The sequence below is a fragment of the Sesamum indicum genome, linkage group LG8, assembly GCF_026168435.1.
Source record: "Sesamum indicum cultivar Baizhima isolate 11 linkage group LG8, ASM2616843v1, whole genome shotgun sequence".
Taxonomy (NCBI): Eukaryota; Viridiplantae; Streptophyta; class Magnoliopsida; order Lamiales; family Pedaliaceae; genus Sesamum; species Sesamum indicum.
The window spans coordinates 24,338,694-24,364,074 of NC_142664.1; the positions used below are offsets into that span (position 1 = coordinate 24,338,694).

General features: G+C 35.8%; 2 protein-coding genes across 2 annotated transcripts; one reads left to right on the plus strand and one right to left on the minus strand.

Annotated features, from left to right (window-relative positions):
• The first annotated feature begins 227 nt into the window (after window positions 1–227).
• Window positions 228–2,386, plus strand: LOC105168737 (transcription factor MYB1R1). The gene is made up of 3 exons (XM_011088882.3): window positions 228–590; window positions 1,056–1,264; window positions 1,680–2,386. The coding sequence occupies exons 1-3, from the start codon at window positions 290–292 to the stop codon at window positions 2,106–2,108; spliced, it is 939 nt and encodes a 312-aa protein (XP_011087184.1). The 5' UTR covers window positions 228–289; the 3' UTR covers window positions 2,109–2,386.
• A 2,121-nt stretch (window positions 2,387–4,507) lies between these two features.
• MOS14 (ARM repeat superfamily protein) lies at window positions 4,508–23,436 on the minus strand. Its single transcript, XM_011088883.3, has 27 exons — window positions 23,115–23,436; window positions 19,528–19,605; window positions 19,349–19,411; window positions 18,586–18,633; window positions 18,368–18,514; window positions 17,223–17,354; window positions 16,364–16,404; window positions 15,481–15,572; window positions 14,958–15,082; window positions 13,888–13,963; window positions 13,530–13,650; window positions 13,356–13,455; window positions 12,545–12,626; window positions 10,889–10,971; window positions 9,838–9,957; window positions 9,533–9,584; window positions 9,229–9,384; window positions 8,537–8,660; window positions 8,376–8,457; window positions 8,212–8,300; window positions 8,047–8,121; window positions 7,910–7,964; window positions 7,030–7,149; window positions 6,843–6,935; window positions 6,626–6,771; window positions 5,084–5,261; window positions 4,508–4,978 (listed from the first exon to the last, which is right to left on the minus strand). Exons 1-27 carry the CDS (start codon window positions 23,235–23,237, stop codon window positions 4,700–4,702), a joined length of 2,880 nt encoding a protein of 959 aa, XP_011087185.1. The 5' UTR covers window positions 23,238–23,436; the 3' UTR covers window positions 4,508–4,699.
• Window positions 23,437–25,381: the final 1,945 nt, after the last annotated feature.

Below are 25,381 nucleotides of genomic sequence, written 5' to 3' on the forward strand. Positions count from 1 at the left end.
TCAAATACTTTTTCAGAAGAAAATATTGCAAAAAGAAGGTAAATAGCTAATTATTTATTTCCATATTATCTTTTTTATTTTTAATTTATTGGAAATAATTATCTTTAATTCTTTTTTTGGAAATTTCATTATTATTATTATTTAATTAATTTCCAGCATGACATTGTACGGCCTCCACGTTTCCGAGAGCCTTTGCCTCATGGTATAAAAGGCCACACGCTCTGTTCCTTCCACCATCCATTCATTCACCTTTTCTTCCATTGTATTTGAGATCAGTAGGAGATCACCAATGTCGGCCTCCGGCGAGTCTCCGTCCGCCGCCGTGAGCAGTGGCGGAAGCTGCGGCGGCGGCGGTGGGGTGGGAGAGTTTATGTTGTTTGGGGTGAGAGTGAAAGTCGATCCCATGAGGAAGTGCGTCAGTATGAATAACCTATCTGAATATGAGCCTGTTAGTAACACTAGCAATCCGAGTGACAACAGTGGGACTGAGTTGCCGAAGGCGGCGGCGGAGGGTGGTGTAGCCGCCGGCTACGCATCCGCTGATGACGCAGTCCCGCAACCGTCGAACGGGAGTCGCGAGCGTAAGCGAGGTCAGATCTCCGATCATCTTTTTTGCGTTAGAAGTTCTTCAACTTTATTGGCGGAATTGCTTTTTGGTTGACTAACTAATGATCTGATTATGGAAGTTTTTATTTGTATTTTTTAATTATTATTAATTTCAATCTTTTTATGGTTCGGCAAATTCTATGAATACGAAGTGATTTATATGCTGGAACAGCAAAAACTAACATGCGAATTTGTCCTGGATTTTTCTATCTCTGAGGACTTATTTGATATGCACTATATTGATTTGTATACTTTCACTTAAAAATATTCAATGAAGGTCTGTTACTTTTGTTTCTGAAAGTAATTTGTTGAGAGAGTCAACAATAGTATACGTGCTAAGAGGAAGAAAAACCATCCTTTGTTGAACATCTTGCTTTTCCAGATTCATTGGTTTTTTGGGTTGGTTATCGATTTTAATCCACTTTCTATTGGTTTGGATTTGTTTTCAGGAGTTCCATGGACAGAGGAAGAGCACAAGCTATTTCTGCTTGGATTGCAGAAGGTGGGGAAAGGAGACTGGAGAGGAATCTCTAGAAATTATGTAAAGACTCGCACACCAACCCAAGTTGCTAGCCATGCTCAGAAATACTTCCTCCGCCGGAGTAACCTTAATCGTCGCCGTCGTCGTTCTAGCCTCTTTGACATCACCACTGATTCTGTAAATCTTTTATTGGTTGCGTTATGCCTCTGGCTTTTCTGTGCATAATTCATATTAAAGAAGTGGTTGGATCTTATTTTTGAACTTCTTGTTGGTTCATGAATGTAAAGCTGTTTTATTTGATTCATAAAGCAAATGCGGCATATATTCATTCCATTAGTTGGCTATAGACATTTTCTGAAAATAGGTCCGAGCAGCACCCCTCTTGTTACTTCTGAGAGCCGCAAAATTCCCTTTTTTGGTCAAAAGTAAAGATTGAACTTTCTGGGTGCTGAGCAATTTGTTTTTGTTTTGTTACTTTGATTGATTTAACCAACATTATATTTAGGGATTTGTGGATTGTATATTATATTTCAAGAATCTGTTCCAATATAGCGCAAACTAATGTTTCTAGTTTTTTCTTGGATGTGGTCAGGTTACTGCATTGCCAATGGAAGAGGGCAAATATCAGAAAGACAGCTCTACTCCGCCAGCCCTTCAGCCAACCACCATGCCTCTGCCTGTAAATTCCAATATCAATGGATTCTCGGTTATGCCCTTCCCGGCGACTGGTGGCCCTGTTCTATTACCAATGCAAGGTGTGAATCCTATGGAAAACCTGATACAAAATGACCGAGTGAACAATCCATCAGCACTGCTTGTTCATCCAGTTCCTATCCTTCCTATGCCGACTTCCTCAACAATGGTGGATCTTAACTTAAACCATCAAGTGCCTCTTGACCCATCACCATTGTCTTTGAGGCTGTCATTGTCATCAGGTCACGATCAGTCATCAAGAAGGGACTTATCTTTCCAGGTGTTCTCAAGCTTCAAGAATGGAGATAGCATCATCAGTGTTGCTTGAGGAAGAAATCTTGAAAATGAATAAAACCCGAAAAAAGAGGGTCCATCATCACTAGAGAGATTTAATTAAGAAAATAGAGATATTAGATTATGAAATATAGAATTAGACAATTAGCTTGACTAAAAATTCCATCTATGCATTGTACAGACCGGAGAAATATCATGCATGCTGTGTTGTTCTCCTTGTTTTATGCTAGAATTTCAGATTCTTGCTTGTTTTTTGTCTCTTTGCCCTCTGTGGTTGGCAATAAAAATAGATGAATTATTTATGCCCTCTCATCTGTTGCTTTTTATTTGTCTAGTTGTGTCCACAGCCTTGAATTTATGCATCAATCTTGTGGGATATTCTTCTTTATGAATGTGGTCTAGGCTTGGTGCCACTCTGGGAGATTTTTCTTCATATATATGAATGTGGATGAAATTAGGTACCCATCCATCTCATTAATTGCTATGATAAGTTGAGTGGGACTTTTAGTTCCTTTCTGTGGCATTCATAACAACTTACATTTTATCCTAAGATTTGTTTCGGATAAGCAGATAATGCTTTTTTGTGGTGCATTTGCATTTATACTCTCAATTTACTGCAGATAACAAAGATATCACTGCTTATCCTCAGCAGGCAGTTGGACGACTTTATCTATTTATTTATTGAATTTAAACATGGGTTTTAAATTTTTGGCCCAATTTCATCTCTAATTATCTTAATTCTTCAGGGAAAAAAATTAAAGAAATATTGTACATGAATAATTGTAATTATTCAATATGTAAGAGAGTCCTGTGATAACAAATTGTTTTCAAGTTGATATCAGCATAGATTTTGAACATGAATTGCAAATTGCTTGTGAGTTACATCATTCCACAACTTTTGTATAATGTAATTAGGTCACAGGGTACCCTATATAGTTAATCATATGTTGCACCCTTGCTGTTTGAAGTGTAGAAAAGAGGTAAATATTGTCGTTGGATAAGTTAAATTATTGTTAATGAGTTGGATTGTTTGGTGGAGTTGTTAGTATTAGGTTGTTCTTCAATACATTAATAATCAATCACTACAATATAGATTTTATACTTTCTGTTTTTCTTTTTCTTTTGTTTTTTCCTTCAAATAATCCATAATTTGAAAAGAGCACTCTTGGACGTAACTATATTTATAGTCTAAATACTAAGAAACATCTTAATATTATTATTAAGCAACAATATACAATATGTCTCAAATGAAGAACTTTGAGGGCGTTTGGCTAAACTCATTTGAAAAATCTTGTATGCTCATACATATTAGATGTTATTTTAAAAATAAATTTATAAAGTATTTGAATAAAATAAAATTATGCAGCTTATAGTATATTAGTAATATTAAATTTGTAATTAATTTGAAAGGCTTATTAGGACTTTTTAAATAAGTTAATAACTACTTGTTTTTATAGAACTTCTAAGCTACTAACATTTTGTTTTTAGAGTTTGTAGGCTCTATTTCTAAAAAATTTACCAAACAGTTTTAACATCGTATAATAAGATGTTCTAAAGAACTTGTAAGCTCATCCGACCAGTGAGCTCTATGCGATGCAACCACATTGAAGCTTTCTCATATACCCTGATCTTTTATTATAAAATGATACATCTCATATTTCATGTGTATGCGTATAAAAGTATTTTTTAAATATATAGATTATATAAACTTTATACACATAACACACACAGTGTGTATATATATATATATATATCAAATTAAGTATAAGATGTAATACCATTTTATGATAAAAGATCCAAACTACTTCGCCAACAAGACTTCCAATAGGATATGACTTGAATGGGAATGGGTAAAGGTTGAGGTAGTGATTGTGAACAAGATTCTTCCCATCTGCTTTCTTTTCAGACTTTACTATTACCCCAAATTTTTATGCTTCTCTCTATTTCTTCTTATTTTAATTTTATTTTCTTTACAAATTTTGAAATCATAAGTTCATCTCACAAAACTTTAAATAAGTGCCCTGTTTGTTCTTTATCTTTTTGGAGAGCAAAACGGTGAGACACATGTTATTAATAAAATCTAATTAACAATAAATGATCGACTATTATCAGCTTTTTTTTTTTTTTTAAGATTTCGGGTTCCCAAAATTTAGCTTAAAACAAAATATTTTAGTTATTTCTGTATTTTTATGTTTATGCTTTTTAACTTTAACAAAAATAAATAAATAAATAACATAGACGACTCTTCACAAGGCAGCTAAGACAATTGAAATGCATATTTTAAGTTCTTTACAGTGTGAATGAAAGGGATGAAGAAGAAGCAAAAATCAAGAAATTACATTGAAACCCAAGTATGACACAAAAACTCATTTTTTGCCCCAAAAATTGACCAAGCCAAGACAATTTCACCAGCTCACTGATTTATGCCAGTCCTTTACCAATGGGGGAAAAAAATAAATTTATATATTTTTCAAAGTAAAACACAACAACACAACCCCTCTCTCCCATGCAACCTATATGAATTGGCAAATGAAGAACAATATACAAATACAAAAAAGCAAAACGAAAACAGCCTCAACCGAAGACAAGGGCGCGGAAAAAATAGCCCTTCTCTGTCACTCAACACTATGATACAGGGGCCATGTTCAGCTCCAGTGGCCTCAAAGCTCCTTGTACAATCTCTTGAACTGACCTGTTTCGTCGGCAGACCTCTGACAATTCCTCAATTGGAATCATCAGGCCGTTTATAGCTGCACCAGCGGCTGCATCTGACAAAGCTTGCAAAAACCTTGACCTTTCCACCTCTGTGACAGCGTTGGATGGAATTAAGGAGACGCTCGCCTTTGCCCATTCTAACGCTTTTGCACCGTAGGCTCGAGTAAGAGCCAAAAGTGCGTATGTTACCTGGAGGAAAATGAAAAAAGAGGTTTCAGGATAATGAAAAAACCTAGCATCTTTCTGTGAAGCATTTGATGTGTCTGTCGTGAAGGGTTTAGAAATTCGGATAACCGTTTCTAGTCGAGAGCTTGGAAGTGCTCCTGTTAGAGCAGCTACAAGAATTCTGGTGATCACTGAGCCTCTAGGAATGATCACGTTGTCCCGGATGGATATGTAAGGCTTTCCCTGACTAGAATTTGCAAGATCAAAAACATCTGACAAGAAATTCAGTATGGAATTGGAGGCTTCCCTGCAGTGAAACGGTGAAGCTTCAGTTCTTTATTGTATTTAATTAAGATCATGTTTGTTATTTAGAGGAAGTATTCAGCTAATACAAAGTAAAGGTTTCAAGTAGTACTACATGGCTAGCCTCCATAAAATTTCACAACATTCTGAGGCTTGTCCACATGGAGCCGATTGGTGGGGGTGGGGGAGGCGGGAATGTGTTCAAGATCAAAGCGGATTATCAAGATTTAATAGAACAAAAAAACGCTTATTTCTTCTTTTTATCTTCTTTCACACTTTATTTTCTATTTTCCTTCACACTCTTAAGTTTCTTCCCTTTCTTTAATCTCTTTATATATTCCATTTTGTGTCTCCTGTCACATCTTTTTTCCTTTCCATTTATTTTTTATTTGCCTATATTGGTTCATCCATCACCACTGTTTCCCAACATAAACCCTCTTCCAACTACTGCAACCAGACCTCCCCGACAACTGTGCCATCCCACCACCAGCTCCACCAGTCTCATTATAGAAACATCAAAAACTCCTCCCTTTCTACAGATCAACCCCAGTTTCATTCGCACAATTCCTCAACCAGCACACCCTAAAAATTATTAAGCAAAAAGAAAGGCGATTTAAAATTTTGGAAACATGGATCATAAGGTCATATGAGTGACAGGTTTTACCAGGTCTGGTGGTTTTAGCTGGTTTGCCACAGGTCATATGAGTGAAAGATTTTAGAGTATTATCAGACTGGTCTCTGGTTCAGTTTAACCAGAAAAACCAGCAGTCCTGTCAATTTTTCAAAACACTGGCAGAGAACAATTTCAAAGTGAAATTGGCCGCCGGGGGGGGGGGGGGGGGGGGGGGGGGGTTGTTACAGATAGCTCTGTGTCAAAATATCCATTTCATTATTACCAGGAAATGGTTAGGCATAAGGATGAAAAATGTTCCTACTTCTGTAATCAATATGCCTTTCACCCAACTGAAGAAACAAAAAGACAATACCTAAGGCACTCAGACAGTCTGCCAACGATGAAAATGCCATTACATGAGGCAGTTCAATAATGCAAGTAGCAGGATAAGGACAGATAAAAGAATCTAATCTGTCGATTTCACCATTAGCACATAGCAGGATCTATCACATTTTCTATCTTTACTCATGCTGTATAAGAACTATATGCAAGTGGACAGGTTGCAGAAAACATTAAGAATATCAGGCACCAGCGGCATGAACATTACAACAGCATTCCTCGCCATAAAATTTTACAACACATACATATGGCCATGATGCTGCACCACAGGTGAATGTATATTTTTCCCACAACAAGTGTCAAACACACAGACCCACACAGTGAGAGAGAGAGAGGCTGGGAGAAAGAGATTGAACCTGTGCTGTACGGTGATGCCAATCATTGAACAGTCCACTAAACAAGGAAATACAGGAGATGGAAAAAATAATTGAGGACAATAACGTATACACCTTGACGCCAACAAAAAACAATCATCTACCAGGTCAGGTCGTGAAGTGAAGTCCTGTAAGAGGGAAATAGTATCAGAAAAACGATAATGTAGACAACTTGAGATTTATGAATTGAAGAGCACACCTGAATTTTTGTAAGCATAAACGTTGTGTGGTTGAAGAGAGATTCAATCAGGGTTTTCAAATAGTTTGTACAAGTTGGATCTGACCCAAATATCTACAAAAGAGGGTTTCGGTTACAGCTTTTAAGAGAGATATAAACTGAAAAAAAAAATATTATATTAATAAAGTAAAGCACCAGGAATAGGAACCTTAATAACTTCACTAGAGAGGTAAAGAAAACATGGCTGCTGATGCTGTTTGTATAATCCTTGTATCTCCTCGAGCATTGCACCAACTGTAACTCCCATAAGAGTTTTAGAGGTCCTCACCTACAAAGGCGACATTAAGTATCAGAAAAAGCACCTAATGAGCCCCCAGCTTCATGGCTTCCACAGATGATATAGCTGGGAAAATGTTGGGGTGCAGGGCTATTACAATTTGCATAATACAAACAATAGAAAGAAATTATGATAAAAACAATTATTTCTACAACTCCTACAGCTTTGGATTTAACTATGATGGAACTTTTAAAAGCCTTACTATCTAACTAAGAAAGAAGCAGAAAATAGAGGCAATCATAAAATTGGCGGCGTCAGATCACTAACGCAAAAAAGAAGAGAATACACCATACGGGAATCCCAGGACACCGTGTCACATAAACTGATATGAAATTATAAAGAATTTTATTAAAGAATTCTTTTAGTAATATCGTCGTGGGAAATCAAACAAAGTCATCTTAAATTGTGAAGTATACCACACCTAACATGAATGATTCCAAAAATTTGTATATCTTAAACCATGTCATCATGGGAAATCAAGCAAAGTCATCTTAGATTGTCAAGTATACAAAATGTAACATGAACAATTCCTACAATTTGTATATCTTAAACCATCATATTAGACAAGATTGGGCATGGACTAACCAACCAACCCGACTTTATCTGTCCGTCCAGATAATGATTTAGCCATTATCCCATCAAATATAGTGAACATGCCCACAGCAGATAATGTCTAAAATCACTTGTACAATTAACCAACAAGAACCTCTGAATAACTCAGCAGGCAAAGGTCACCGTTCAGCAAACTTACAGCATTTTTGCATGCTCGACAAAGAGATTCCATGGTCCGCATGTCCCAAGAACGACTGCAGCAAATAGCTCAATTTATCTAGGTTGAGTGTCCAATCTAACAGATAATTTCTATTAAAAAGCAGATCCAGCACTCACATATCAAAAATTGCTTTGAAGATGGACCACAGTCTTTGAACAGCATCTGCAACAGCTTCCGGATGATTTACATGTCTGAAACGGTTTGGTTGAATAATTGCAGTTATTTATTTAGCTTAATAAATAGGCATGATTAACAGAAAACTGATAGATAAACCTTAGTACCTAAATATATTTGCTAGTCGATCTATATGAACAGTTAGCTCACGAGCAGGCTTCTGCCCCAGCACTAGAGGACCTTGATTAATGATATCCTGTTGGTTGACCACATGAAATAATTAATTGATCCCCAAGTAATAAAGCCAAAAGTTCATAAAGAGAACACTAACCTGTAAAGGAGCAACAGCAGGCAAGCATAATGCCTCTAGAGCCTTCTTAGCATGCTCTGAAGGAAGTTCTGTGATAACCATACTGTGGAGATAGATTTTCCAACAAGTCAAGATAACATTGACTTTAAACTGTTCTCAAGGTTCCAGAAAATCACAAATACCTTAGAGCTTCGACTAGATGCAACGAGTCTTCAGCAGAGACCTTGAAGGGACCTTCTCCGATCACTGCCCTTTGGTATATCTGAAAGAGACCATCCAAGGATCCACACAGCTTTTTCTTGCAGTCTACAAGCAGAATCAATTATGTGAACCGTACTTCAGGGCATCGAGATACTTCTAATAAGAGTGCAGGTATTACATAGAATCATAGATAGCCACAGATAACGTAAGGAGCATAGTTTTGAGGTGAAAAACCAAACTAGTGAGTAAGATTCTCGACACGCATATATTAATCTTTGATCCAAGGAATTAAGAATAGAACAATAAAATAAGCCCTCTATTCAGAAAGAATTCCCACTGAATTTTTTAAGTATGAAAGAACATCAAATTCCTTGATTCTTTGCCATCTAACATACTACTATCATTTATCCACAACCACCCTATTAGTGTCATGACATTGTTGTACATATGCAGCATCTTCCATCACTTTATTTCAATATGGGTATAATAGGAGAGAACAAGTCTACTTTTGATGCAGGAAAGGACAATGATGACATCGGAAATAACAAGAAAATGGACCATAAACTTGAAATGAGAAGTTCAATAATATTGAAGAGACAGATATCACATTTGAAGTGGAAAAATATTACAGGTCAGAGAATAATAACTAGGATGAAGTAAGAGAAGTGCTCACCATCACATATATGACGAAACGCCAAAGCAGCAGCTGATGCAGTTTCCTCTGAAATACTCATGCCACTAACAAGAATATCTATGAGTGGAGGCAAGAACGAAAGCCCACTTGGTGCAGCATCAAGCCATTTTGAATAAGCTCCAATTATTAAGCACACTAAAGAAAGAGAATAAAGTCGAATAAATTGTAGCCAACTTGAAGAATCAGTCAAACACACTACTCTATGAAGAGCAAGCGACAGTTATCTCTTAAAAAAGGGACAAGAAATGGCCGCCATTGATTTGAGAAACAGACAAAACATTACCTGTCTGCAGGAGCTGCGGTTGATGAGGAAGTTTCGGGAGCAAGGACATGATCTAACCAAATCAAAACATGTGTGAGGTAGTTTTGAATTAGGTAATGCATTAAGCAATTAGAATAATACAAAAGGAAAACCAGCCACTGTCAAAGCAACAACTAAAAAGTTCTAGATTCTTCTGAAAGACGAAAGAAGAATGACAGAAGCATTGCACGCAGAGCTGGCAATAACAGAATTGCCACTTGATGGAACAGCACCAAGCAGAGCTGGCACTAGAAGTTGTAGCCTAACAGATTGGAGAATGTTCGAACCTGGGGCATCACTTCTCCTTCAGTATTAGATACAAAATCTGATATTGCTCGTATGCTATACAGGGCAGCTTCTGCTGGACGCCAATCAGTCTGCTGGCTATGTCCGCAATTACTAACAGCCTGTAATAACATTCAAATGAAGAGAATAAAATTATGGACCACAACTTTATAAACCAACAAGCCTCTAGAAGCAAGATCCCCCAAAATGAGGATCATGCTATGTTATTTGCAGCAAAACAAAAAATGAGAAAATATCTGAAGAACAATTGAAATTAAAGAGATGCAAGAAGGACACCCTAAAAGCCACCGGATTGTTTTACATTTTCCTCTCTAATCAAAAAAGAGAACTTCATGAAATCTTCAAGACTTATTTCTCCTCCACCATACCACAGACAGAGAGCTTCAACCAACAAAGTGCATCAATTTGTTACTAACAAAAACTTTGTACTACAATTAATGTGAAATTGGATACTAAGTCAGACTTTAATGTAATTATATAAAAGAGCACTCATGAGATTTCTATCTAATAAACTGTCATAATACAAGTTCCTCATATCCTCTTTCATGTTTAGCTGAGGCTCACATATAGATGGAGTGGATGCTAGCATCAGAGAGAGGTGAACAAGCCCAGGGAAAATGCCAATCAGAAGCCAACAAGCAACTATTCATAGTAAGAAATACAGCAAACAAACATTAATTCCATTGTGGGATCAATTGGACTTGAATAGAGTTACTCGTATTATTCTTTGGTGTTATTCCTTCTAATTGTGGAAAACAAAAATATTGAATGGCCAGGGTCCCAAAAATATTTTCCATATCCGTTTATGGGGCCTTGAATAATTAAATGCATTACATCTCACAATCACTTATTATATAAACCCAGTCTTTTGTCACCAAACTGAAACATATAAAGGATTGAGGTCCTGGAATGAAAGGTTTAAAGAGGTTACAAATGACATTTAGCCTATAATTATTAGTTCATTACATACCTTTTCATTTATCAATTGACAAGACAAATAAGTTCTGCATCATCAAAGATATAAACACACACCTCAATGAGCTTCATGTAAAGAATTCTTAGCGCAGCATCGCCGCCTAAAACCAGAGCTGCATCAATAAGGACATCGGCAACAGCTGCCATCATGACAGATTTCATCAGAAATCCACAGAATACCAGATCATGCAACAGGCAAGCCAAGACAGGTGTGTTTGAACAAATCACACAACAAAATTATTTTCATGGTCATATTAAGAAGACAATGCTTGAGCTGTTTCATGAAAATTTTGTATGTGGATATGAAAATGTCTATATAAGATATAGTTAAGACATGATCTATGAGGCAATACAGTAAGCTCTCCTGATTAACAGAAGAAATAACTTGATAATCTGGAATGATAAAGAAAAATTATTTGTGGTGAGATAATGTATTTAACAAAATTGTCATGAGTAATTCCTTCCTTTCGAGTTGGCTTTTGTTGCCACTACTATAAACACTGTGTCTTGAGGACTAGAATGAGAAGGAAGCCAATATATATTCCTAAATATACTAATCTGAAGTAGCAAATACCAGATGCTGCTACTTTCCGCAATTTTGAGTAAATTCTTCCTCACAACTTGTGTTGTTGCCCTTATTTGCAGACTTTAAGAATATTTATAGTCCAGTGATTTAACCCTCAGGTTCTGCTATGTAGTACCTTAGGTTCATTATCAATAACGTGATAAAAAGAAAAGGAGGGCCATTTGTTGTAGAGCTCAAATCTCCTTGTCTGCTGGCGAGCTCAGACTTCCTTTCTACATATATTTGCTAAATTAAGAACACATATATATGGATTCCATCAAAGTAAAGTAACCAACAGAGGTCAAAGATATCAGGTGAGAAAACAAGAATGAAAAGCTTTATCACTGTGTGTTCAGCCAAAAGAAGTTCTCGACATGCTTTGAAAATTTAGTAAAACATAGACACAGCATTTCATCTTTCACTGACTGAACTGTCTTTCAAGTCACCAAGCAGCAACAATTATTCACGAACAGTTTTCTAGTCACTACTTCAACTACAGCATTAAGGGAACTCAATCCACATCAGCAATTTCTTTACTGTCACAAAGACAAAACTGACTTCATTTTTGTTCTGTTTTAGGGATCAAATTAGATTAGAGAAGTTGTACAGGCAACTAGGAGACCAACTGCATAAAACTTGACCTAGAAACCCTAGAAATCCATTTTCTTAAGAAAGATTAGTTCACACGCTGCAGACTGCGTGTTATATATATGTAAGTGCTTCTTAAGTTGCATAACTTTCATAACATAAAAGAGTAAAGTATGGTCACTTGCAAAGATAAGATCAAAAGCATTTGCTGACTATAAAACATTTTAAAAGCTAATTTTCAAAACAAACATGAAATGAAACCATGAAGTTATTTTCCATAGATTTTTAGGTTTAATAGAATGCTAAAGACTAGCTTACATTCTAGACAATCACCTTAGGATCTCAAGAGGAGAGAAGCCATAAGAAATTAAGTAATAGTTCAGTAGACTAGTTTATTACACATTTCATCTGCTCACAAAAGTTCATCTACACATGAATTTATAGTTCCCTGTCACCTAAAAAGGACCTGAGTTATGGAACCAAAAGATAAAGTAATATCATTCAAGAAAAAGTTGAAACGTACAGTAGACCAACAATTATTTTATGAAATTTTCAAGTACCATATCTAGTCTGCTTAAAATCTTTCTGGTCCTCTCTTGAAAGATCTGCATAATCCTGGGGATACTCGACTTTCACGCTAACCTGAGACAAAAACAATTAGAGCTCATTTACTAAAATCCAGGCAGTCATTAAGAGTAAATGTACATCGCTTCCATTTACACTAGAACCCCACAATCACAACCATTCATGACAGTTATACACAATAAGCCAACGATCCTAATTGGCTCCAATGATTACAACAATATGAAAAATGAAGAGCTATCTACCAAAATTTAATGGAACCCAAAAGTCCATTTTTACATGAGAAGACCACAGAGACTAATTGGCCCTTTTTGGGTGGCATACAAATACAGAAAGAAAATGTTACACTTACTGTACAGAGCACTAACATATCCTTGTCACTTGTTCTTTCTAGCCCTATGTTGAGTCTGAGCGCTTTACTCCGGCTGCCCAAACTGAGTATTTACAACAACTTACTTTCTCCTAATTTGGATATATCTACACAACCAATCAGTTAAACCCTCTAGCTTCTTCTGTTTAACATCAATTAACTGCAAGCAAAAAAGAACTCACCCATGTCCAAAATCTTGGAATATATTTCTTCTCAAGAAAAGAGGAAGCAGCAGCAAGACATTAAGACAACCATTGTTTGATCTCACTTTATTATCAAAAAATAGGAATTTTATCAGTGTACTTATAAATTAATCTAAGCATAGGAAAATGTACAGAAGTTTCTATCTGTATTAGAATAAATTCAGACTGAATCCAGACCATGCACGCAAGTAAACAGCAAAAAGAGAAAAGCCTCACCAAGGAAACAAGTGATTCATATGATGAACGGAAAACCTGCAGTCGACGGGCTCTCTCAGCTTCAACAGATGCTTCACTACCATACGCTACATAAGAATCCCTGATCCATTAGAAATGTCAAGTCAACAGTTGATTGAGCACATATGCACGGGGCAGAAGTCAAAATAGTTTCACCTCTCAATCAACATAATTTGGAGATTATGCCAGAAGTTAAAGGTCATTGATGCAATATCAAATTCTGGATGTGAAGCAACTTCAAGTAGTGCTTGAACAATCAACATCGATTCATCAGAACCTGAAGACATAAGTCATTTTCACTTTAAGAAAAAACTGATGGTGACAATATAGTAAGCATTTCCACAAATCATGTTAGTTTCTACATGTATTTACATAAATGTCTTTACATACTGACGCTTATATATCACACCAAAAATCACGAACAATTAATTAAGACATATGGGACACTCTCCTTAAGGTTTACTACAATATCAAAGCAAATAAGTGAAAGGAAGGTTGCAAGACATGAGCCAACCAGTTGCAATCAATTCAACATATGCATCCCCCATGTCAGCAAATAAACGAGCAATGGCCTTCACATCCTCCTCGTCCTGAAAACAGATTAAACAAAAGTCAGGAATTGAAGAATCAATTACATAAGCTGAGGAAGAACTATCTTAAATAAAGAACTAAATGCACTTCACAAGTATCTTGCAACACAAGCCTGAAAATAAATCATGTCTCTAGCAAATTGGACCACAAGAATAAAAAATACAACAGTTTTAGCACACACAACAAACATAGTCCCTCGTCCTGTAAAACATAATTAAAGTCCATCATCAGCTTCCATCCAATAGAATGAGTAACAACATTAGGCTGTGCTATCTATCAAATTGCAAACATTTACATCCTCTTTAATACTTTAATTCACATTCTGATTACCTTTATGACATTTATGTCTAACATAATGCCCCCATCTTGAACAATTTCAAGAAACTATGTTAAAGGACCTCCAGAATCATTTTACAAAATCACCTGCTTTCTAGGGAGGGAATCATTGATCAGCAACTCCATCCCTTACATCATTGCCACATGTACATAATCATTTTTATAGTTCTTACCTCAGCAGGGAAAACGTTGAAAAAGGAGCATGGACATTATATTCTATAAAAAAAAGGTGCTCAGAAATTTGACAACATCAGGTTCATTATACAAGTATTTCGCAGAGAATTCTTTCAACAGCGAAATTTACCATTTACGGCCTGAGTAAAAAAAATTGATTGTACTACCAACTGAGCACCAAAGCATACCAACTTATTTACAAAGCTATTAGCATGAGAATAGCATCATCAAAGAATTCCATTCATTTCTCAGGCCATAGAGGCTTCTTTATCTTCAGCACGTGAAAAGAATAGAGGGAAGTGGTTTTTTCAAAAGGTACTTGGCTGATCAGTAGCCAATACCTATATTAGCAATCATCTTTGGCAATTGAAAAAACAAGATACAGAGATCATGCTCAAGGAAGATTTATCAATAAGCACTTATTGCAAGGAAAAAGAAAACAAAAAAAAAAGAGAGAATTTCAGGGACCTGCTAAAGTAATACCTTGGAAGGATCTCGAAGCTGCGGTTTCAGACTCATAATCCGAGGGACAATTACTTGAATCAAGGGCATTTGAACGACTGCATTGGAGTTTCTGACTGCTGTATAGTGTATTAATTCAGATATAACTGCAGAAAAGGCATGGAATAAAAGTAAGAATCATGAAAATTACTAGATTTCTCAGTATAGCTCCCCAATGGGGGAGCAATATGGAAGAAGAAACATGTGCATTATGCCTATATACTTCTAATAGTTTATGTGGTGACAAACTTGTGAAGGATCTTCAAGATCATATAACCAAATTTTACTTCCCTCAAGCTATTCTCTGTCACATGACCTATACATGATAAAACAGACATTGGGGCTATCCAAGTAAAAGGTAATACTCATATACTGCGGAAACAGAAAAAGATGGTATTTCTGTCTACTTTCATTAAATCCCATGAGAAAGAACATGAAAGCCACAAACATGAAATTGTGACACAACATAAAATAAGATAAAGAAAGGATTTAAATGTTTACAAACCATTAACTGATGCCTCAGAGAGTATGTCACTATTCAAGCTTGAGAGAGCTGTAAGCACTAGTGGATGTGAAGCAAGAGCTGAAGCAGGAATCCTGAAACCAATTGTTAAATAAGTTCAGAGTCCATCTTCACAGGAGCTGAAGAGTGATGTAAAAACAAAGTGCGCACACAAAATATAAAACAAGCATACATGGAAAAGTCAGTCGCATCTAATTTCGCCAAACCCAACTGGAAGCATTTTAAGTGGAGCTGTAGAGCCTATCGGGTTGTATTCAAAGAGAACTATGAAAACCACATGGTATTAAGCAACTACAATTAGGAGAGCTTTGGAGAGAATTGTCAAACAATTAGTATATGTTCTTTTGTTTTACTGTAGTCAATGCATCCCTTTCAGCAGAAACAAATGGATGAGCTCTCCGAGATTTTATAGCAGATCATTGCATTCTTCACATTCACCTTGAAGTATGATGATTCCCTATTTCAGGCATTTGGTCTGATCAAAAGAACAAAACTCCTCCAGTAACTAATGCCAATTAAAGTTCGATTGATGGTTGATGCCCTAAACACCATTCCTCTGACATCATAGAAACACAAGACTTCCATATTCGCGGGGGGGGGGGGGGGGGGGGGTCTGTTGCTTGCTAAACTCATCAGCTGAACTGAGATATTCTACGATAACAGATGATAAATCCATTTTAAAAAAATAATAATTTCACTATATTTTCAATTTTAAAATAACAGAAACTGCAAGCAACAAAAAGTCATACATGCATTTCGTATATAACATTGGGACACTTGAAACAGAGGGGAAACAGGGTCCACATTTCAGAACGGAAATTCAACCATAGAATTATTAAGAGGATGAATGGTAAAGAGAAAATACCTATGCCTTAGCCGTAGCCAAGAAGCAAAAGCCTCAAGAACCTGCCAAGTTGTAAGACCATAGAAAGGCAAACTAGGATGAAATGTCAAACTTTGGCTAAAATTCCAGCAAGTTGATTAAAAAAAAACATCATAAGATAGTACGATGGAGAGTAAGAAGCAGAAAATTTTGTTTGATGAAAAGAAAATAATACACTATTGCAATGGTCGAAGTTAGAAATAGCAGTCAACTTGAAATGATACCAAACAGAAGCAGTCTTCAAATGGACACAAGCAAGGAAATGACAACTATCTACAACAAGCACCCAAATGTTAGAAAATAAGGATTGTCTCTCTAACAGATTAAGTGCAAATTTTTTAATGTCGGCAGAACTGGGTAGGGAAAAGAGTATCACCGAGCTTGTTTCTCTGTGCCTTCTGCAAATACAGGGAGTTCAGCTAAGACCATAAGTAAGCATTATCATATGATTATTGCTCTTAAGTAGTACAACAAAGAGAAAGAAAAGTAACAGGACGACGACGTACCTCTATACATTCAAGACATGAAAACATCAAAAGATGGTACATGCAAGTTTCACATAAGATTTTTGAACATCATATGGAACCATTTTTTCATGTTCAACTGGCACTTAAAGCCCATTCAAGCATCAATAAATTATGTGCTGACATATAGGAAACATATCATAATCTGTTGTCTTGTACATTTTTTTACACATCAAAGAACAGGAAAAGAGTATTTCCACTACATTCATTACTGCTTAATCTATCAAAAATATTGATTTTTTAAGAATCCTACAAGTAACTGATTTAAGAACGAAATATGGACTTCCATAAACCAATAACTAAATAACAGCATATACCTGCTCTGTCAGTTCATTGATGTTCAAGCAAGCTGTTAAGACATTAAGAGCAATCTCCATTCCTGAAGCAAGTTCATTTTCGAAACTACGGCGTCTATCAGGACGAACTGCTATTTTGTAGTTGAATACTTCCTGATTGCATAGAAAATTTGTTGTCACCCATCCTTTTTAAAGCCAATCATAAGAAGCAATAATGATAACCGCACATATATTACCAAAAACCCAATTAAGAAATGATTAACCATAGATTAAAATCTGAAATTGTAATCCTGACAACTAGAGAGATGACACATATATCATCACAATAAACAACAAACCAATGAAAGATTAAAGTTGTTGTATGAAAAATTGTCTGTCCACCACAGTGGCGTTTCGAACCTGTATAGGCACATTTCCATGTAACATATGCTTCTTACACAAGAGATACACCACAAAAAAGTACATCACAAAGACACCATTCTCAAGCAAACGCAATTTTTGCAAACTTCAGACTGAAATTTCAAGTTAACAATTTAATGTATATTTATAGTAGGCCAATAATAAGCTTGAGCTGTTGGCGATTGCCTCAGACAGGGTAATTTTATATTCAAAAAGGATCAGCATGAAAGTCCTAAAGAGCCAAGATCAAAAGATGTTGAAGCTAGTAAGCTTTTTCAGCTGAAACAAACCCAAACACTTTTAGTAAAATCTAGAAAAGAGCCTGAAAACTAGTCAGTGGCACAGATTTGTTCAAACAAGAACCAATATATTTACTTCAAGCCCAACACTATGGATAGAGACATGCTCAAGCCAATTCAAGGGAAACTTGTGCAACAAGCCAAGTAGAAGGCCTTCAAAAGTTTTTCTTTTTCAAAAGTAACAAGCTAGAGCATAGAAGATCAGCAACAGAATAGCATTGATACTTAGTTCCAGTTGCAGGATTATGGAAGTCAAAGCAGCATGCCGCACTTATGTCAACCATAAAGCAAGTCACATCAAGCATTCCTTCCTATTACACTACTGGTGTGTACATGCTCTTTTTATATGTATATCTGTGTTTGTTCTCTCGTGGTGTACATGTGTGTGTTTTATGTGTGCATGTGAAAGCATGTGCAGGTCAGACTGTCAGAGAGAGATGAATTTCCAAATATTGGATTTCCATGTACCTCGGGCAAAACTCTGAGAAGTTCCAGAAAACTTGGTATATATTCAGGGTTTGAATTCATCTCATCTCTTAACCAATTTACAATACCGCCATCTCCCCAATCTTCTGCTGGTACGTGGACAGCCAATGCAGCTACTGCAAGGCTAATCTATATATCCGCAGTATTTAGCCTTCTTTGAAATAAGACATGAACATATAATTCAAATATTCTAGCTGTACCTGAGTTCTAACTTTAGGAGGTCCTTTGTGAAATGATTTCAGCAAGGTCTGAATAAGAAAAAGAGTATCATAAAATTCAATGCAAGAGATATAAAGCATCTATCAAAGACATATTTATTCTCATGCAGTAGTGCCTGAATTCATAAAACAAAAACACATAGGTAAACAGAATTATGGTAGACTAAATCAAAAGAATTTCCCACAGGAAATACCAAAAAAGAATAAACCTTACCAACAATAGCCCCTTGTAAAACAATAAAGCCTGAATGGCAATATCTTTATCTAAAAACACAATACATAATCTATAAACAAATCCACCCATGCTCATATCTGAGGAACATATTTCACTTATATGCATAGCAAGAACATTACTATATGAACCCGGAACCTCTGAGCAGAAAACAAAGCACATTTTCCTTTAGGGATTTCTGTTTTCAATATACTTCCATAAGGGACCTTCTCCTCAAAGATATCCGACACATGATCACTAACCTTTGTAGGACCAGCCAATGAATAGAAGCTAGAGCAATGTACAGTTACAAAATGGATGAACAAGTAAATTCACAAGCAAATGAGAACTCATTCAACTTCGGCGTCTTAAAGGAGGACTTCTTCCGCCAGATGGAAAGCTTATTCAAAAGGATTCTAAGTGAACATTCACCAACAGCCTCCACACTTTGAAGAAAGCATAGAAAAGTTAAAACAGAAGATTTGTGCACTGATATTATATCCCAGATTAGAGAAATTATTACTACTTCCTTACATTTAAAGAAACCCGTAATGGACGAAAAGCTTCGGAAGGTAGTTCTTCAAAATCACGTTGCACCTGTTTACACCATAAAAAAATGCTTATAGACTCATCTTGGCTTATCATCAGTGGTATTATAACTGTGATTACAAAGAGAAAATAGAAGCTTAGTCCCCAAAAAGAAAAATCATCACCTTGCTTCTGAGAGTTTGCGAGCAGAATATCAAAGTTTCTATATTGCTGGCAGTATCATGAAGCAAATTATCTGCCACCTATCCACAATAAACATGATATTAGAGTGAGAAAAAAAAAGTAACATTTACCGTTGAAACAGGACAGTGGGAGAGAAATGCTCCTCTCAAAGTCCAGGTCATGTCAGAGGAAAATACTCAAATAGAGGAGAGGTAATAAGGAAATAGGATCACATTATTTCTCTTTTTTTTCCTTTTTTTTGGGTGGGGGAGTGGGGGGTATGCATAACTGGTGAAGCCCATACACATACAGCGTAAAATCTATCTCTCCACTCATCAACCAGAAGGAATATACTGTTGACCTAACAGAAGCAGGGAAAAGGAAAAAAGAAAACGGGGTTTGCAAAAATCTTATGCACGAAATATGGCCTATGCTGCATCACTTAATTTTGTTGGAATGGAATTAGTTAGAAATAAACCAACATTAACTTGGCAACCAACAAATGCATAAATCTGTAGCCAAAGGAAGTCGGTAGCTGCAGCCTACTTAATACCATTCTATCAAAATTTGTTCGGCAATCAGGGTCGCAGTCTAATTAGCATGATGATGGACAAGCAAACTTTAAAAGAGACATTGAAAATAAAAAGTCATCAATACAATGTCGAACTTGATAACATAATCTAGCAAAAAAAAAAAAACGAATAGACATATTCAAATATTATAAATCAAATATACATGAAAAAGGACAGAGCATCTCATAAATAGAATAGGAAACCTATAAAACATCGTGACCACCATCTGAGGCTTTAAAATTTCAACAAGTTACAAATGAAAATTTAACCTCCACAATAAACAACTCAATATTTAAAAGAATAAGCTAAATTATAGAATGATATCCAAACAATATACCTCAATTAAACAAATAATGAACTCTAGCCCCAAGGGCTTTTGCTTTACCCTTTGCAAAATATTTTTGTTTGTAACCACTGTTGTCTAAAACATTGCTACCTATTTGCTCTACTTGTCAAATTTCTCAGAGAAATTAGGTAGAAATATATAATTTAATACAAATAGACATGTATGTAAAGAAGACATTTTGACAAATAAACAATAAACACCAAGCAGTTCCTGAAGAAATAAAGAAATTATTACTATAAGGAAACAATTAAAAGAAGTAGAGGAAAAGGAGTCCACTAAAGGCAGGAAAAAGAGCACTGAACCACTCATGGCTCATTCATAAAGCTAGACCAGCAAACTGTCCCACAGCTTTAACCATAGAAAAAGACAAAAAACACACCCATCCAACAAGAAATGAGTAGTTAGTAACATGATCCTCAAAAAAAGCACTTTTATCAGTACCCTTAGGAAAATAATAAGAAGTTGTTGCAGAAATAAAAGACCAGGGAATAAGCATTTTATCTGCTCCTCTTTTTTTCAACTTTATTTTATTACTGCTCTTTTTGTGGATTTAAGAACTGGGAATCAAAAATGTTCTAGGATATTCTCGCAACTTTCCACAATGGATTAGAAAATTAAGCAAAAGGAACCAGACTTCCTTCCTCATTATGGTAGTTATGGATTTAGTAGTGTTGCAAGAATAAGATATAAGTTAATCAGCAAGAAGTAGTATTTGAGGTTTAAGTAGTTTGATCAAGCTAAAAATAATTGACCACACCGAAGTAGCAGTTACGTTTTTAATAGTTTGGTGGAGGATAAGTTTATCAGCATATGAAATTCTCAGAGCCAACTCAGTCATGAAAAGGGCCCAGAACTTGAAAAGCAATCTAACTCATGCAACATTCTTGTCTTTTATCGAACTTCTATAGATTTTCCAGTAATAGAGGCTATATCTAACTTGATACTCTGATTAAAACTCTCTAAATGAACATAAATTTCTTTGTATAGCAGTAAGCTCAAAACTGTTTTATGGCTTAAATGTAACAGCTGATGCTGTTTACAGCAACTTTTAGCCAACGTGCAATGACTGCCAATTCTTTGTCCCAAAAATGTAAATCAAGAGGAACTTGCATCAGAAATAGCAAGCATGGAAATGTTTTATGCCAGGAGTAACATTGGTGGTAAAGCATAAGCAAATTTTCACTTAAGCCACTACATTATATTTCCAATGACCATTGCCATTTCAGCACAAGGTGAAAGAGATGCAAATCTCCCAGGCATAGAGTTCTATAACAAATAGCTCTGTCTAAAAGAGTGACAGTAAGGATTTTTGTAGCAATCAGCTCAAAGAGTGCTTGCTCTGCTTTCCACCTTTTGTGTCCTGGTGCTTGCAATTTTCTTTTAAGCATCTTACAATGTTTTAATACAATCAGTGATCTATACAAGCAGAAGGCTTGCCACCAATTGAAATTCACATTATGATAATAAATGCTACTTGAAAGAAAAGAAAACCCACACTAGTAACCAACAACGGGAAGTTGATTAACTGCACAGACTCCTGATCCAACAAAAGCAATTTTTAAGTAATACCAAGAGACAAGTTTCCCATATGAGTTGGGTAGACATAAATCATCTTCATTATATTTAACCCAAAAAACAAAAGATAGTTTACATAGTTTATCATGAATCCTACTCTCTCTCAAAATAGACTAATCAAATAGAAACATCATTTTAGACTGTATAGTATAATCCTTTTCAGTCAGGGTGTTATGATATCTCAAGACAACACATAAGAAGTCAAAACATCACCTAACATGCTGCTGAATGTGCAATAGAATGCAAAATGTAAAAATAAAAAATTAGAACCGGAAGAGTAGGTCTATGTGCTGCGCTAAGTCTCTGAAAAAGGAACCCCAGAAGTGCTCCACAAAAACTGAAATTTTACAATTCAGCCCCACTAAACTATAAAAGTTTGTCGTCAGGTAACTCTTAGCTCACCAAACAATCCAAGAGTTTGAAAACCCTAATGCCAAAAGGAAAAGGTGGCGAAAGCAGGTATTCGTCCTGCCCTTTTCTCAAAATTCCACATTCATCTCCCACATTGGAAGGACAAAAGATACAGAATGCACTTACCAAAGTGCACCTCAATACATATTGCGACTTAAGGACCATCACCAAAGTAGCCATTGCATGTAATACACATCGAGTATCATGACAAAATCACATCCACCGCAAACAGGAGGACCAAACCATATGTCAAAAGTAGCTCTCTAAACTTAATGCAATCAGAACGCCGTCCATGCTGAAAATGAGAACTAGTAAAGCTCCTATCGTGAAGTAACTAATAGCACCAACTAGTTACAAACCACAACCACTGGCCAAATTCAAATTCAAATTCCCAGAAGCTTCCATTTCTTCAACCCTTAAATTTTCCCAATAAAAAAAAGAGCACAGGCAATTCAAAATCTCACCTTTCCGATAAAACGCAACTGAATCTCAATCCGACTCCCATATCGATTGAAACAGAAAATCCCCCACCCCATTTTCATCCAACTCAAAACACAACCTGAACCATCTCAAACAACACTCCAAGCCCTCATTACAAGCAACAAACACGAAACCCACTAAAATCCGAGAAAACAATGCAAAAAAAACAAAAACAGCAATCCCGGATTGGAACAGCGTAAATCACCTGCCAAGCGTCAATCGTCCGCTGGAAATCTTGAAGCCAGCGATCGGCTTGCATCCGTACGGCGTCGTCCGGATGGTGGTACAGCGCGTTTAGGGCTTCTTTCACAGTGTTCTGCAGCTCCATCTTCTGTGTTTTGTCGCAACTCTTCCAAAACCGATTGATTGGGGGATTGTATATAGATAGAGACACAGCAAACTGTATAATATGTATGTGAATAGTGACTGATTTTATGCAAGTCAAGTTTTAAATTTGTATGTCTATCTGCAAGACTCTGTGTACAACTATTATACCTCTCTTCTCTCTCTCTCTCTCTCTCTCTATATATATATATGTATATATATTGTTTTTATAGAGCTGCGAATGTATGTAAATATTTATCTGTCTGAGGTAAATTTCAAAATTTCCCTTTCTTTTTCCTTTTTTGTTTTACTTTCTGAGTTTGGGGGTTGTGGGCTTTTGATTGAATGGGTTTTTGTGGAGTCTTCGGCTCTAGGAACTCTTAAGCATCATTCAAGTGATAAAAGAGCATAAACTAGGATTAATTATTTTAATATTATTAAAAACAATTATATAATAAAAATATATCGAATCCTGGATCATTTAAAAATTATTTTATTTATTGTTTTTATAAATGAGCTTGTTGTGGATGTCATCCACGACACCTTTTTTTATTTTTATTTTTTTTGTTTAGTTTTATCTTTTATAAATTAATTATATCCAATTAATTTTTAGCAATATATTAAAATCTAAAAAATCATAATATTAATTGTATAATTTTAATTACGACCAATTTCTTAAAAATATTACAATAGAAATGTAAATATCAAAATTGTCCACCCGTTACATAATTGCGTTTGTGGCATTGACATCGAGGTCTTCTTATTTCCTCGCCCACATTTTACGTTGACTCATTTTGTGCCTTATTTATCATCACATTGGGATTAATGTCCAACAGACTTGATATTATTGCAGAACTAAACTCCACATTATCACGATATGCACTAAATGATGGAAATGGAATTGGTGAAATATTGTATACAGGTGTATATGGTTGATTAATGTCAAGACCAAGGTCAAGGTGTGCGTGTGAAGAATAATCTTCTCTGTGGGTTGACATTTATGAAGCTGATTGAAACCAACCATTTTGTGGCGATTGAGGCATATAATAATCTTGAGGCAGTTGGGGCATGTAATAATCTTGAGGTGTTATATTATAGAAGTACTAGCTATATCCACCTCAACATCATGACGTTCAACTGAACCAATAGACATTCGGCTAGAACTTCTTCTTTGTATGTGGGAGCAATTTGTTGTGGCTGATAGGTTATGGCTTCCTTGATAATATGTAACCCGTGTTCGAATCTGTTTACCATTGATTACACCTTTCAATATTTAGTGGTCTAGATTGACACAAAACTTCAAATATATTTACCTCTTTTGCCTGAAGAATGTAGAAAAATAATGAATGTTGTGTTGTAAAACATATATTTAAAATAAAGAATGCGATATTATATAATATACCGCAACTTGCAACATAGATGCGTCTCCAGGTAGGTACCCTATTTCCACACGTCTGTTAATAGATGACGATACAAATTTTCATGTTATGTTATAATACCATTCACAATACCCTCATTCTATATCTCTTATATTGGGAATTGGTGGCCTTTGTACAATCGTGTCATATCGTTTTTGCTATCTAGTGATGTATTGTAGGTTCCAATCAGCGCCCATATGATTTTTTTTGGGAGATTTGATGTTGGCTCATATCCCTAGTATTTATTGCTTCTGGAATATTCTATCTTATCTCGAATTGGTGAAGGACCCGTTCGAGATAATGAATTTTCACTATTGCTTAGAATATTAAGGGATATGATGATCTCCACATCTGGGGTTTCAAATCAACAGCGTAAATCATAATGACATCCGAGTCCATGTCACACGGCTGCCAGATGAATTATAATAAATGAAATGAAGCAAATTAATGTGTATTTAGTTTACAGTATAAATGTATGTATTATATTAAATATAAGTTACTTGATCTGTCTGCATCTCATCCAGTATATCTCTTATGACCCGAACAGTGGCTCGTACTGTTCAGGTGGAGGTGTGCTCACAATTCCATATAGCATCATACGGTGCTGCTGGAGCAAGGGACTTGGCCCATGTATAATCGTTCGACACCAAGTCTGGGTCAAAATGGAGTGATTTATGATCATGTCCCAATTTGTATAAATAATACAAGCATGTGTTATTTATTAATATTT

What these genes read in the sequence shown, in the direction of transcription:
- LOC105168737 (XM_011088882.3), top strand. Translation starts at nt 290, where the DNA reads ATGTCGGCCTCCGGCGAGTCTCCGTCCGCCGCCGTGAGCAGTGGCGGA. An exon ending in GAGTCGCGAGCGTAAGCGAG is followed by an intron (nt 591 to 1,055) that starts GTCAGATCTCCG and finishes ATTTGTTTTCAG; the next exon opens with GAGTTCCATGGACAGAGGAA. An exon ending in TTGACATCACCACTGATTCT is followed by an intron (nt 1,265 to 1,679) that starts GTAAATCTTTTA and finishes GGATGTGGTCAG; the next exon opens with GTTACTGCATTGCCAATGGA.
- MOS14 (XM_011088883.3), bottom strand. Translation starts at nt 23,237, where the DNA reads ATGGAGCTGCAGAACACTGTGAAAGAAGCCCTAAACGCGCTGTACCAC. An exon ending in TTTTAAGCAGACTAGATATG is followed by an intron (nt 10,972 to 12,544) that starts GTACTTGAAAAT and finishes TCATGATGGCAG; the next exon opens with CTGTTGCCGATGTCCTTATT. An exon ending in TTTACATGAAGCTCATTGAG is followed by an intron (nt 9,958 to 10,888) that starts GTGTGTGTTTAT and finishes ATGTTATTACAG; the next exon opens with GCTGTTAGTAATTGCGGACA.